The sequence below is a fragment of the Manacus vitellinus genome, unplaced genomic scaffold, assembly GCF_001715985.3.
Source record: "Manacus vitellinus isolate BGI_N305 unplaced genomic scaffold, ASM171598v3 scaffold_6_pilon, whole genome shotgun sequence".
In the NCBI taxonomy this organism is placed as follows: Eukaryota; Metazoa; Chordata; class Aves; order Passeriformes; family Pipridae; genus Manacus; species Manacus vitellinus.
In genome coordinates this window covers 9152010-9165640 of record NW_021940750.1, presented here as the reverse complement: position 1 = coordinate 9165640, position 13631 = coordinate 9152010, and the positions used below count along the sequence as shown (strand labels likewise).

The 13631-nt window shown below is 40.5% G+C and overlaps 1 protein-coding gene across 5 annotated transcripts in view; it reads left to right on the top strand.

Annotated features, from left to right (window-relative positions):
- RAD51B (RAD51 paralog B) overlaps nucleotides 1–13631 on the top strand; it is a 408859-nt gene that overhangs the window by 252175 nt on the left and 143053 nt on the right. For all 5 annotated transcript variants that reach the window (XM_029964330.1, XM_029964328.1, XM_029964329.1 and 2 more), the window contains exon 10: nucleotides 5425–5503. In XM_029964330.1, coding sequence (XP_029820190.1) covers nucleotides 5425–5503 — 79 coding nt within the window. The remainder of the gene's footprint in view (nucleotides 1–5424; nucleotides 5504–13631) is intronic.

The following is a 13631-nucleotide window of genomic DNA, read 5'->3' as shown; positions in this document are numbered from 1 at the left end:
GGCACTGCTTGATATCCCTTTCATAAATATTTTAATCTGAATCCTAAAGACATCATTTACTGGTTATGTTCTTTAAAATTTCCAACCAAAATGTCTTCATGGCTGCATGTTTGTTCTTCTGCCAGTGTTGCCAGTGTGAGAAGCATTTTTCTTTCTTCCTGCCCCATTCTCTCATTTCCCCTCTCCCCATTCATTTACACATGTAGATAAAGTTATCCTCCATTTTTGCTAGATTCCCTGAGCTAACTTTTTCTAATGGCATCTCAGATGAACACTCCATTCTTCTCACAAGCATACAGCACATCTCTTGCAGTTTGAGTTCATGAGTGACCTGTACAGTACATGGTCTTCCGGATTAAAACTTGCTGGTGGCTTGTACAGAAACACCCACATATCCCTGGTTTTGCCAGGTGTATGTGGTGGTGCACTGTACAACTGGATCCGCCGTTGTCTTGGCAACATCACCTTATGGGTCAATAATCTGATGAGGTACTAATATACCCAGGAAGTGTCTTCTTTTCAATAACTGACTGTTTCCCTTTTTATCCTACAGCTTCTATGCCTATGCTTGTTTTTTTCATTATCAGTTCCCATTTAACAGTGTTAAAAGCTTTTAACATCCAAAGAGATGAGTTCAAATGTGTATGAGATTGCTAAAAAAAATCAAAGGAGAGTGTCAGGTATGTCTGACATGCCATCCATGTTTTGTTTTACCCCATTTTCCAAGTCTTTAGTTCATAGAAGAATAGAATATCCTGCATTGGAAGGGACTCAAGTCCAACTCCTGGCCTGAAGTATTGTTCAAATGCTTCTTGAACTCTGTCAGGCTTGGTGCTGTGACCACTTCCCTGGGGAGCCTGTTCCAGTGCCCAACCACCCTCTGGGTGAACAACCTTTTTCTAATATCCAACCTAAACCTCTCCTGACACAACTTCAGGCCTTTCCCTCGGGTCCTGTCATAGGTCACCAGAGAGAAGAGATCAATACCCTCCCTTCCACTTCCCCTACAAGAAGTTGTAGACTGCAATGAGGTCTCCTCCAGGCTGAACAAGCCAAGTGTCTGATCTCAGCCACTCCTCATCCAGCTTGCCTTCACCATCCTCATGGCCCTCCTTTGGACACTCTGTAATAGCTTTATGTCTTTTTCATATTGTGGCACCCAAAACTGCACACAATATTCAAGGTGAGGCTGACCCAGTGCAGAGCAGAGCAGGACAATCCTCGCCCTCAACTGGCTGGCGATGCTTTCCCTGATGCCCCCCAAGACAGGGTTGACCCTCCTGGCTGCCAGGGCACTACTGACTCATATTCAACTTGCCATCAACCAGGACCCCCAGGTCCCTTTCCATGGCACAACTTTCCAGCATCTCATTCCCCAGTTTGTACAAACATCCAGAGCTGCCCCATCACAGGTGTGGAATCTGGCACTTTCATTTGTTGAACTTCATGTGGTTGGTGATTGCCCATCTCTCCAATTTTTCAAGGTCTCTCTTCAGGGCCTCCCTGCCTTTGATGGAGTCAACAGCTCCTCACAATTTAGTATCATCAGCAAACTTACCTAGTATGGCTTTGACTCCTGCATCCAAGTGATGTTATTCTTCTCTTCAAAATTTCTTCTAAAGCCCTGCATGGTACTCAAATCAGGTTGCAGGGCTCAACTCACTAGTTTACATTTTTTTCCCTTCCCTTTGAGGACTATGTTTGCTGCTTCTCAGTTATGTTATCTTCTTCAAATTCATAGATACATGACAAAACTAGCTATCAAACCTAGATTCATATGCTGATTCTTGCAGTGTTTTTCCTATAGAGATTATCTACTTTCTGCTGAATGTGCTAAGCTCCTGGAGTTTTCTTTCCATTCATTTGATATTTTTGTATCTATGTGATATAGATAATTCCCGTTATGTGCCTCTTCTTCTTTTTCAGTATTGTCCTACTTGTAGAAAACTGATTATTTCTTCAATTATATCTAGAATCCATTTAATCACTATCCAATGTCATTTCATGATAACTTCAACTTTTATTTCCTTTTTAATGTTGATTATATTAAAATTGTTGATCTTTCCAGGGTCAACATTACCTTGATTTTTGGTAATTCTTCCTTTTACCTTCACTTCCTGGCCTCCAAAACATAATTCTCTTTTTTTGATATATATTTCCTTCTATGCTTTATGAGTTCCTTGTCTATATGTAAGAACCTACTTTGTGTTGTCTATTCCAACCAGAGGATGGTTTGCAATGACCTTTTACAGTTTTTTTCTTTTTGGTTGAAAAACAAATCTAAATACATATTTACTTCTTTTTTAAAAATGTTGTGTTAGTGTAGAGTTTGGTGTTATAAAAAAGAATTCTATGTGCTCTATCTGGTTCTGAAATATGCAGTCGTACTTTCGAGATTCTTTTTCTCAGTAAGCAAACATTCAAAATAAAGCAATACCTTTGAATATTCTGAGCTGTTCTTGTTTCACTAAGAAGGAAGCTAATTCAGAGCCTCAGATGTAGCTGTGCATCTGTGAAAGGCAGCAGCCTTTGAGAGGAACCCTATGATGTGCTGCTGAAATAATGTGATTTATTATATTTTTTCATTGCTATACTTAGTTATGTACATATTGTAACTGCATAAAAATGCGGCAACACAATATACATATGGTTATTTGAATGTCTATCCATGTGCATGTGTAACCTCTGTGTGCCTAGTGCACATATAGGTTAGTATTTATGTGCATAGAAGTGCATGGAATGCCAAAAATTTGACCTTAGACAAAAACTTTGTAATTGTTTCGCTTCGCATATTTCCAGTTAAACATCCAGCTGTTGTGGGAGGTTCTACCTGAGTGTTTGCACAGTTTTTCCACCCATCCTCCCCCTCATGTTCTCAGAGGTGAGGGAGTGTGCAAAGCCCCTGGAGGCACTCAACTTCACTCTTCTTTCCTCCTGGCAGAGTCCCCCTCCTGCTGTGCTATTGGGAAGTGCTGGCTCTGGGGATAATGACAGGCAAGAGAATTTGGGTTTTGTCAGGGTGCATCAGGGATGTGGGATATGATGTGCCCTTTTCTCCAGAAGATCATCCCAGAGAGAATGGTAATTAACATGGAAGAGGGGAAAATGCAACCACAGGAGTTTTCCTACTTGGGGTATTCACAAAGTTTCTATCGCATCCTGAGGTGATTTTACCACCTTCATATGGCTGAAAGGAAAACACTGACATTTGGACTGGTCTGATGTTTTCTGGCTGTATTTGTGGTCTTCACATACCTGCCTTTATTTTTCATATTCAAAGAAGAAGGGAGATTCTTTGGTTTGGTTTAAATGCTGAAAACCATAAAACTGTTAGCTAGCTGTGGGTCATAATGGTTACATTTGAAGAACCGGATATGAGGATTTTGTTTCTTCAACCTGTATCAGAATCAGGTGAGAAAAGAGTTGGAAGACTAAGCATCTAAGCATGGTCCTGTCTGCAGATTACATACAAATACAAATGAAACCTACCTACTCTGCAGACACCCTTAGCATTTCAAGTGCTACAGGAAAGTCACATGAGCTGTGATACCGCAGCAGAATTTGCTGCCAAATTCTCTGGATACTTAAGGACACTGCAGAGCTCAAACTTCTGGTGCTTAATATTGTTATTCTTACTCTTAGGAATAAATGTCCCAGTCCTGTATGTCTGTGAAGTGATTCAATACTGTCTGACTTTACAGGGTGAGCACGAAATTGTTGCTTTCCTGTAGTCTCTCTTGGGTTTTGTAAAACCTGCTCAGTGTTTCCCCACTGATTGTTAGGCACCACCAACCAAAATTTATATGCAGTGACCCTTATGAATGCTTGAATGTTTGGCAGAATTAGGGCATGACCTTTGGAAATAATGTTTTTTTTTTTTACTTCATTTGAAATCACCAGGATCTGCTAGGACCTCTAAAAATGAGATTGTTACTGTCTGTAGTTCTAAGAAATCTGTACTTAAATGTATCTGACAGAGGGCTGCCTATTGTGAACTGTGAGAGTGCAGTATCTTACAGGGCTTTGGAAATTTAGGGACTGAGGTGTTTGATGGTTCCACAGCATGCTGCTCAACAAGCCTCACAGATGGGGTAGATGAAATCGGTGCACTGAAAGAAAGTCAACGGGTCAGCTCTGTGTCCTCAGTAGAGGCTCTACTGAGAGGATCTCTTCGGATCCCTGCTGAATGTCAGCATGAGCTGAAGGGAAACTGTCTACCCAAACCATGTCCTCAGGCCAGGAAGGCAGGAAGGATCTCCCAGACACGGCCACTGCTGGGAGGGCTGGTTTCCAGACATGGTCCTTTTTTAGCTGTTGAAGAGATGAGCAAGAACCATGTTTCAGGTTTGTTCAGCAGCTCTGCACCAGAGGCAAAGCAACAGCACATTCTGTGCTTCAGCCACTGCTGCCAGCAGCTTTTGCAGGGCCACACAGGCACCAGCAGATCAGTGTTTGTGCTGATCACACTCTGGGCAGAATGTGTTAAATCTGTCATTAAAATGTCACTTTCATGTAGGTTCATGTAACAGAATGGGGATTATTTTGAGGCAACCTGTGAGAGAGCAGTCCTTGGCAATGAGCAAAAATCGAACAACCAAGAAATAAAGCCTGGCACATTTGTTTGAGTTTGCCACCTGCAGGTCCCACATTCCCTACCCTGCCAACAAGCCCATTTCTTTGTCTCCAGAGCTCTGCTGCAGTTCATCTTCCACAGAGGATGGTTCTTCTGTAGTGGAGCCAGGGAGCTTGGGGTATTTCTGACCTGATGGTGAATGACCATCACACCCTAATGCCAAGCTAAATTCAATTGTGTTATACACTGCGGGGGAATTCCAGTTCCTATTTTGATATTCCAAAGACACGATCCTTGGATAAAGCTTTGCTTGGTCAATACCTCTTTTGCAAAAGAGAACATCCAGATACTTGCAATGGCATATTACCATCCCTGGTGTGGTGACCTATGGGGTGGACATGTTGCTTCCATGGTCTGGAGGAAGTTAATGGGTGGAGTTCTTTGAGAAGCCAAGGGAGCATATCTGTGGAATGGCTAATGGCAATTAAAAATTGCCATACACAGTGGCAGTAGCAGTTTTGCTCAAAATTGTCTCTGAGTGCAACAGCCTGAACCAGCAGGAATGATTAAGCTTAAAGAGATGTCAGTAAGACAAGCAAAACTTACTGCTTTCCCAGCAGTGTTTTTTTAAGACCTGTGGGTCCTTTTAAAATTGTAGTATGGTCCATATATATGTATGAGAACACCTCAGTTACTTAGAAGTGATAGGGCTAGATCAATAACTACCATGTTATTTCTGAAGTATGCTTTACTACTTCTGGAAGTTAAATTTGGTGAGATTGTTTTACAGATTTCAGCTTTGATCAGTGTGTTATAAATATGTGTGCTTATATGTTATGTTTGCTTTGCAGCTCCTGGTTGCTAAATCGCCTGTTTCTCCATTCTCCGCTTTTTTCTACACCATTGAGAAATCAGGCTTGGTTCTTCAGGGTAAGACGAGAGCATTGGTTGTTTTGCCTTTTCAATTAGTATTTTAAGCAGACTGAATGTAGATAACAGCAACTATTGCTGAAAATGGTGCTATTTATGACTAATTAAAGCCCCACGCATTTCAACAGCCTGGTTGACAAGGACAGCCTTGTGCTGCATTTACTGATTTGTCTTGGATTACACTAAATTAGTTTTTCTATATTGCCATGGATCTAGGAATGGGCCCAGAAATTATTAATCAAGGCTCCCTATTTTCCTTCAAGGTAAAGTGAAATGGTTCTGGTAACATTGGTCCTGTGGGATAGATTTCTTCAGGAAAAACATACCCATCTATCATTAATAACCTGCTCTAATAAATGTCTCTTCTTTAGCAAGTGGCTTGACATCAGTAAAAATACAGGAAATTAATATCTGTTTTCTATATTTGTGATCATTTTAACGCTAATACCCCATGGTCTTAAATAATCCTCAGATTCTCTGGGATATGAGGTAGTATACTGAAAAGCTGGATATTACCACCATGATGGCAGGGAACTAGGATTCCTTGTGACCATGTCCTAAATCATGTACTTTCAGACCACAGCAAAGAAAGAAGTTCAACTCTTCCCTTCTTTTCCCCATTTATCCCAATAAACATCCTTACTTTTTGACAGACAGCCAATTTTGTTGAGTTGCTCTCTGTTGATACGCAACCTGGCTCCTTATCACTGCATCAGTTTAACAGACTAAATAAAACTAGTCAGTGCCTGTCAGCTTTTGCTCAGAAGAGACAGTGTGATATGCAGCCATGGTGGTAAGAAGAGTGAGTATAGCTCTTTCTCAGGTTCCAGTGATTGGGAATCACTGATCCCATGAGTGACTAGGGACATTTTAAGGGATGTGAACAGTTCTTTCCGATTGCATGTTTCTCACCTTCAAACAGGCTGTACCATACCAATGACATTTATATTTCCTAATGACTCAGTGTGCTTACATCTCAGGTGATGCAAAATGTCAGAAAACAAAAGAAATAAAAATGTTTTGTGGTGTGTTTTTGCTTCCATTTGGTACATCTACATAATGATAATGGGGACAGGGGTCCATCCTGTGTTTCTAAGCCTTTAGATACTATATTCAGTGTATTCTTAGATAGCATTTTGGGCATTTGATCTGCCTTATTTGGTACCAGTAATTGTAAAAGTCTATAGGAACTAGAAAAAAATTTTATTAGTTTAAACTGAGGTTACTTGCAAGAGTTGTTCTTGACATGTTTTGTTTCAGTGTAGGGCTGAAGATAAGCTACTTTTCTATCTTGGATGTCTTCTGGGTTACATAGATGTTTCTGGTTATTATAAAAAAAATCAGTTTCCTGCTCTGTCCTCAGGCACTAATGTAGTGAAACTTTGGGAAAGAAAGTTTTCCCATTTCAGAAACAGAGAGCATTTGTTCAGAGAGGATGTTTATTTTTTCAGTTCTTTTCTGTGGGCCATGAATATAGCTTTCCCAGGACTGAACCCTACCTTTAAAGAACAAATGGGCCTGTTTACACTTAATGATGATGGAACAGCACTTTCTGATAGAAGGGTATCACTGTATTAGGAGTGTGGCAATTGCTGATTTCCCTATATCTGTATGTTTCTGGGGTGTAAATTTAAAACATCATTTACCATTTTTCTAAAAACAGATGAGATACCAGTTTGGATTTCTTTAAATAAATGATATCTCAAGATCAGGCATTCTTTGTACATTTTGGAAGGCAGCTAGAAGCTTGTCTTTGTGTGAGCCTTTTGTTACGTTGACTCGTATCATCATCATGGCCAGTCTTCGTGAACAAAGATTTGGGAAAGGTCTCTACCCATGTTTGCTACAAGCGCGCTGGTGATACAGGGCTTTGCAAATGTGGGTAAGGCCTTTGAGCCTGCGCAGTGGATTTTTTAGGTGAGACACAGTGTGCGCTGAACTGAGCCCACCCTTTAATCCTAAGGTTCATCTGCCGGGGCCGAGCGAGCTTGGATGGTGGCAGCGAGGTCCTCAGGATGTAGGTTTGTTTAGAGTGACCTTCTCTTAGATGGATGGCCTTACAGGGCTGAACGAGCTCCATCTGCCCGGGTTTAGAGTTGTCCTTCTCTTCTGTGTGTTCTGGGGCTCCCCCTCTCATCTCCCACGATGGCACTGTCCACACAGGCGAAACTCCCACTCTCCCGCTCCTCTCCGTGCCCGGGCCCGAGCCATTACGTTGACTACACCATTATGTTTCTACTTCAAATATTTTTCTCCAACACGGGTAGCAAGGAAGGGCATGATTCCCCTGATAATGTGCCTCAAGTGTTTTAGAAGAAACTTCTAAGCACTTACATGTAAGCCATCTCCCTGACCTGTGCAAAGTAAATATTGCATGTTCTCATCCCACATTTCAGTGATCATTATTTCTGTAGAAAGAGGAAGTGAGCAAATCACCAGGAAATGGCTGGTTTGGATTAGATGCAGAAAGTGGCACCAGGCTGCCTTGTGCAAGAGAAGCTAGAGTTTTCCTGGGAGTTGTAGTTGGTGCTTCTTTCCAAAGGGAAGCTGGATACAAGGTAAGATGAGAGCAAGGTAACTGGCCATGGATCAGCTGGTGATGGAGTATCTCTGTGTTGCTGCTTAAGAGACATCATGTAGCACTAGCAAGTGGAATCTGTCCCACAGCCTGACTGCAAATGCAACTCTCCCATTCAGGCTTTGTTGTTTAATTCAGTTGGTGTCAGGAGGTGAGCACATTCAGTGTGGCTGATGAGAACAAGTGGATGGGTGTGGGAACTGGTGAGAAGCAGCAGCTGGCTGAAGTGCCCAGGATTCTTTCTTTTTACTCAGGGGGTCCCATCCCGGGACCATTAACCAATAGGCCATAAACAAATTGATATCGGAAAATGTGGCTGGAAGCTCCTTGATTAGCGAGGGTGAATGGGGAATGAAAGACAAAGTGAAAGTGTGATTTAACAGTTCCACAGGCAATTTCCATTGCCACCTCTGAGGGATTAGGATGTGTGGAATAGGCTAAAAAAAAAAAAAGAGGAGTAGCTCCCTCCCTCTTTGTTCTGTGGACTGGAGGATAATAAAACGGCAGGAGAGGCAGTGTGGCTAGTTAGGGATTTCGCAGACTGCTATTTGATGCAGTTTAAGGAGCCCTTCTGCTATTGTTGCAGTTAAAATGAGAAGCGGAACTGTTCTCCATTCGCAAAAATCTCCAGCGTCCTCAGGAAGAGGGCTGAGAGCAAAAGGCTATTAAGATGGTAATGCTGCCCCATTTGGAGGAGTGTATCAAAATCCTCTTTGTCAATGTAAATCGCTGTTCTGTTTCCCTGGTATCTTTGCATCTAATGGCCTCTGCAAGCACAGAAGTTTTTGGAGGAGACCCTAGTGAAGGCAGAACTGCTTCTCTTTTATTGTCAGAGGAGATCTCCAGGCTGCCCAAGGGTGCCATGGAGAAAAATTCTTTGCTTTTATAAACTTTAAGTGTTCAGGGATGAAGAGAATCCATTTACTTGCTCACTCTTTAATTCCACGTTCAGACTTAAGAAATTAAATTTGATGATTCAAAAGCATTGGACAGTCAGAGATTTAGCAAGGAAACTCTAGAGTTTCCTCCTTTAGTTGCTTCAGTATGCTCTGTGCTGTGGAGGGAGTGGACTGCAAACCCAAAAATATCCCTCAATTGCCTTTACATTGCAATACAATGTCATGTCATGTACTGCCATGCTATACAGTGACACTCTGTAATGAATCTAATTGTGAGTTCAGAATCCAGTCTGCCAGCAGACAAAGAGGCAGAAGCCTGGATCTAAGCACTGCAAAATATTCAAAGTTTAACTGTCAACTTGTGTATGCTGTTTAAGGACTTGCTGTTACTTCCCTATTTCAATATACCAGTTAAAGTGAGTGCAGTTATATTGTTAAAAAGAACAATAACAATAAAAAAGCTACAGATTGCTTGAGTGCGAGTCATAAAATAATTTTTCTCGTTGGCAGTGATATAATTTCTGATTTGATTGGAAATGATTAGCTGGTAATTCTGTTCCTGGTGTATCAGTCAGAAGGGATTCTGAGCTGTTCTTGCCTGGTTGTAGTTTTCTTGAAGTTGGTGTCAGCAACACCTGTATGTAGCACGTGCAGGGTTAGGTCAGCTGAACTAGAAGATACCACTTAGCCTTGCACACACATATGCAAAAAACATAGGCTGAATAAACTGATGTCAGTTTTAATCTGTATTCTGTAGGTGATTATCTGAGTCTAGCTTTTGAAGCAGCAGTGTTCTGGGGTATAAATACAAGCAAGCAACAAGCCTAGCTATTAGCAGCTGATAACTCTGCTGTTTGTGGAAATCTCATTCCATCTTATTTAAGTAAATGCCTTCTGTTACCAAGAGGATGGTGTTGTGAAAGAAGACAGGGAACACGGTGGCTACTTGCCAACTTCAGACTCTAGTGGGATTTTTAACTGAATGCTTTAACTGAGTGATTAACATTGCTCTCACTGAAAAAACTCAGAAGCACTGAAAATGTAAGGCAAATTATATTAGTGAGCTAGGACTTGCTTTTGAGTAATGATTTATTTTCATAGGGTTTAAAGATAGGTAAAATTAGCAATTCATCCAAACTGACCTCCCATATATCATACATGTTTCTTTCAGGTACCTGGTAACTTAGATTACACTGAATTGTGTCTTTTAGAAAGGTATTCACTTTTGTTTGAAGACATGCGAGTACCTGGTTTGCCTTTATAGTGTTTTCAAGTTTTAGCTACCTTGCTGCTAAACACTTGTTCTGTATTTCAGATTAGAATTTGTCTGCCTTCAGCTTTTAGCCTCAGTTCTTCTCATGACCTTCAATGCTAAATAAAGCTCTGTTGCTATCAGATGGTTGCTATTTTTCATGAGTCTACTTGGCATTGTGATTTCTCTATGCTATGTTATATTTTACTCTTCCTTTTGAAAGAAAGTTATAACTCTGTAAATATAACCTCAAAACTTCTGTGTGTCATGCTGACTGGCTTTCCTCACTACTCAAAGAAAGGACAGAATACTTTGTATTGCTAAAGGGAAGAGTTTGGGTTTTGTGCCACAAGATGGAATGATTAGTTAGTTGATTATTCCACCCTTTCTCCTGCCCTCTTTTCCACTGCACACAATCTGTCTTAACACAAACGTGCTCACTTGCATGTAATGTCTTATTGAGACAGGTAACTTCTGATAAGTAGAAACAAAAGAATGTGGCACTTGGCAGAGAGTGTCCTAGGTTTCAGAGTACTAAGGGAAAAGTTGTAGTAGCAGCTAAATCTAGGGAAACCTTGGTACATTAGTTTCATTTGTCCCTAAAGTAATGAAAGAGGCTCATTTCAATCTCAAAATAGCATAGGGTCTGGGTTTGTAGTGCAGCATGGCAAACTGTCTCCAAAGTGCTATAACTAATTTATGTGACTGAAGCAAGTGAAAAGTACCTCATTTTATTTTGTAAAGAATCGAGTAGTGAGGTAGAAAGAGAATTCTGAAAGAAAGGGCAGCATTATTTGTATTGTATTGTGTGGGTTTGAACAGTAAAAGACAATTATTTACTACATCAAAAGCTTTTATTCAATTGAAGAACTGTAACTATAAAGTGACCTTTGTCTGAAGCAACATGGATGTAATCTGTAAAATGAAGCAGGGTTGTACTTGATGTGCGAATGGGTGGAAGACAGATTAATGGGAATAGAGTTGTGCATTGCTATTGAGATGGTAACAGATTTGCAGTGCCACTGGTGATTTCCAGCTCTATTGGAGGCATAAAGATGAACTGATCATTGTTAGGATCTCTGTAGGGTGAAACCGTTTTTGCTGTATTCCCCACAGGACACTGAAAGTCTCATGCTATTTCTAACAGGTTAGTAATGATGAGAGCAAAAAAGCACTATCAGTCAGGTTAGGTCTATCCAGGCAGTAAGGCATGTGAAAAATATAAAACTCCCATCATCCCAATGCCAGCAACATCTCCTGTACAGATGTAGCTGACATCAATGAAAACATCCTTTTGTTTGGGCAATTCATGGCATTTTGAGGAATGGATTACTAAACCTGACCCAGGAATGGTGTTTGCTTGGGTGAGGGTGTCCTCACTAGATGGCTGTGTGGGAACTGCTCTACTGCTCTGCAGCAGCATTGGCAAAGCCTTGCTGGAGTAGCCAAACTCATGGCTATCAAATAAAGGAGGTCAAAGAAACAAAGCACGGATGCAAAACCAACTAAAAATGTTAATGAAGAGAGGGGAAATGAAAATATTTTACTGGTGAAGGAGAACTAGAGGCATCTTGGGTTTAGATCCAGTAGAAACAAAATAAACTGCCATTTCAATAAAATTAAATGCTTCTGTCTGCAAACATGAACTTTCATATAGTAGCCTAGTAGATAGCAGATTAGTAAAGTTTCTAACCATACTTTTTGCTGTGAGCTTAAATTGTGACAGGGTATTATGCTGGATAAATCCAGTTTAGCACAATGTCTTGAATTACCTGCTTATTTTTGAAGATGCTTGTAGAGATACTGAAGACACAGTACTGCTGCCTTGCACTGAAAGCCAAATATGTCCCTAAATGCTTTGCTAGAGTGCAACTGAAGTGCCAGCATTTCATTTGTCTGAAGTTCTACTAAGTGTAATATGCAAAAAACCTTAGTGCAGGCAGTGGGTCAAATCTGTTCTCATTTACACAAATGTGAAACAAAACTAATTTCTTTTAATCCAGTGTTGTTAAAACAATGAGCTGAAGAGTGTAAATCTGTTCCCCTCTTTTCAAGGCTGGCATAGGCTTTCTGGGACAAAATGATCTCACTTCAGAGAAATCTCCTTACCAGGCTCTCTAATGAATTCCTGATCAAAGTGGGTTGCTCCCCTGGGTTTTCAGCATAGTGCTAAAGCAAATGGCCTTTTTTCTAAAAGGCTTTTAACATAAGGACTGAAATTGTCTGTTGATTAGGGGTAGTATCTGTGATTTGTGGCAATATATTGTTCTGGGAACTGAACATTGTAATAAAATACCATATCTCTACTAGTAATTGCCTGGATTTAATGTAGCTGTTACATTTTTCAAGCTACAGATTTGTAGAATAAGGTCAAATGTACCTAAAATGGACTTAATGTTCTTAAATGAACACAGTCATGAGTAGGAAGCCAAAAAAATCTGTTCAAAAACATGTTTTTCAGCCAGAGTAAAGTCTCGTGCTTTTGTGTGCAGCTTATGAAAGTAAAAGGCAATTAGGTCTTGCTGTGATTTATTCCTTTCTCACATAGGCACGACTGGATTTCTTTTGTTATCCTCAGAAGTTATATCTGTTCTGGCTTCACCACTAACACATTTGGTGAAGCCATCACTACTGTCATTTGATCCTGTGAAATGATAATTAGCAATAGAGGACTATGACCCAAATGACTTAACCTTGGTAATACATGCAACTTTTCTTTAGCTGTACAAATTCATGTATTCTCCATGTTAAAATCTTATAAAATCTCTGACTGTACAGCCTGTTCACCAAAGAGAAATACTGGACTTTTTATTGTTCCATATGCTGGGGAGGGGAGAGTGCTGTGGAGATCCTACAGTTGCCTACGGTTTAAACCAGGAAGTCTCTAGAGTGCAATTCTTTGTAGACAAGCACATTTGAATAACACTTCATCTAAACTAGAAAACTTTGCCTGAGGGGGAATGTACTAGCACAGGGGTAATGCTTTACAAATAGGGCTTCCACTGCTTTGGCCCCAGTACTGTTTTCTTTGAAACTTTCTCTGTTTCCAGAATTAACACATGCAGAACAACCTCAGGTATCTCTGTATCTGACATGTTGACTTGCCCTGTCTTTGAAACTGGAGTAATCACAGATTTAAATGATCTTCTCATAGAACCTTAAGTCTGTCTTGATAACATGGAATAGGAATATATAGCACTTTAATAGAAACAGACATGATAAACTCTCTCAGCAAACAGTTTATTCAAAAGCTTTTTTTCTTTACAGTCATTCCCTAAAATTAATAATATTGGGCTGTTGCTGTGAAGTATTTTCTGCAATGTTCCTTTGAACTTTGACGCTGCTCCTCAATGCTTACATTGTAGTTAAACCAGAATCTCATCCTTTGCCATTCAGTTC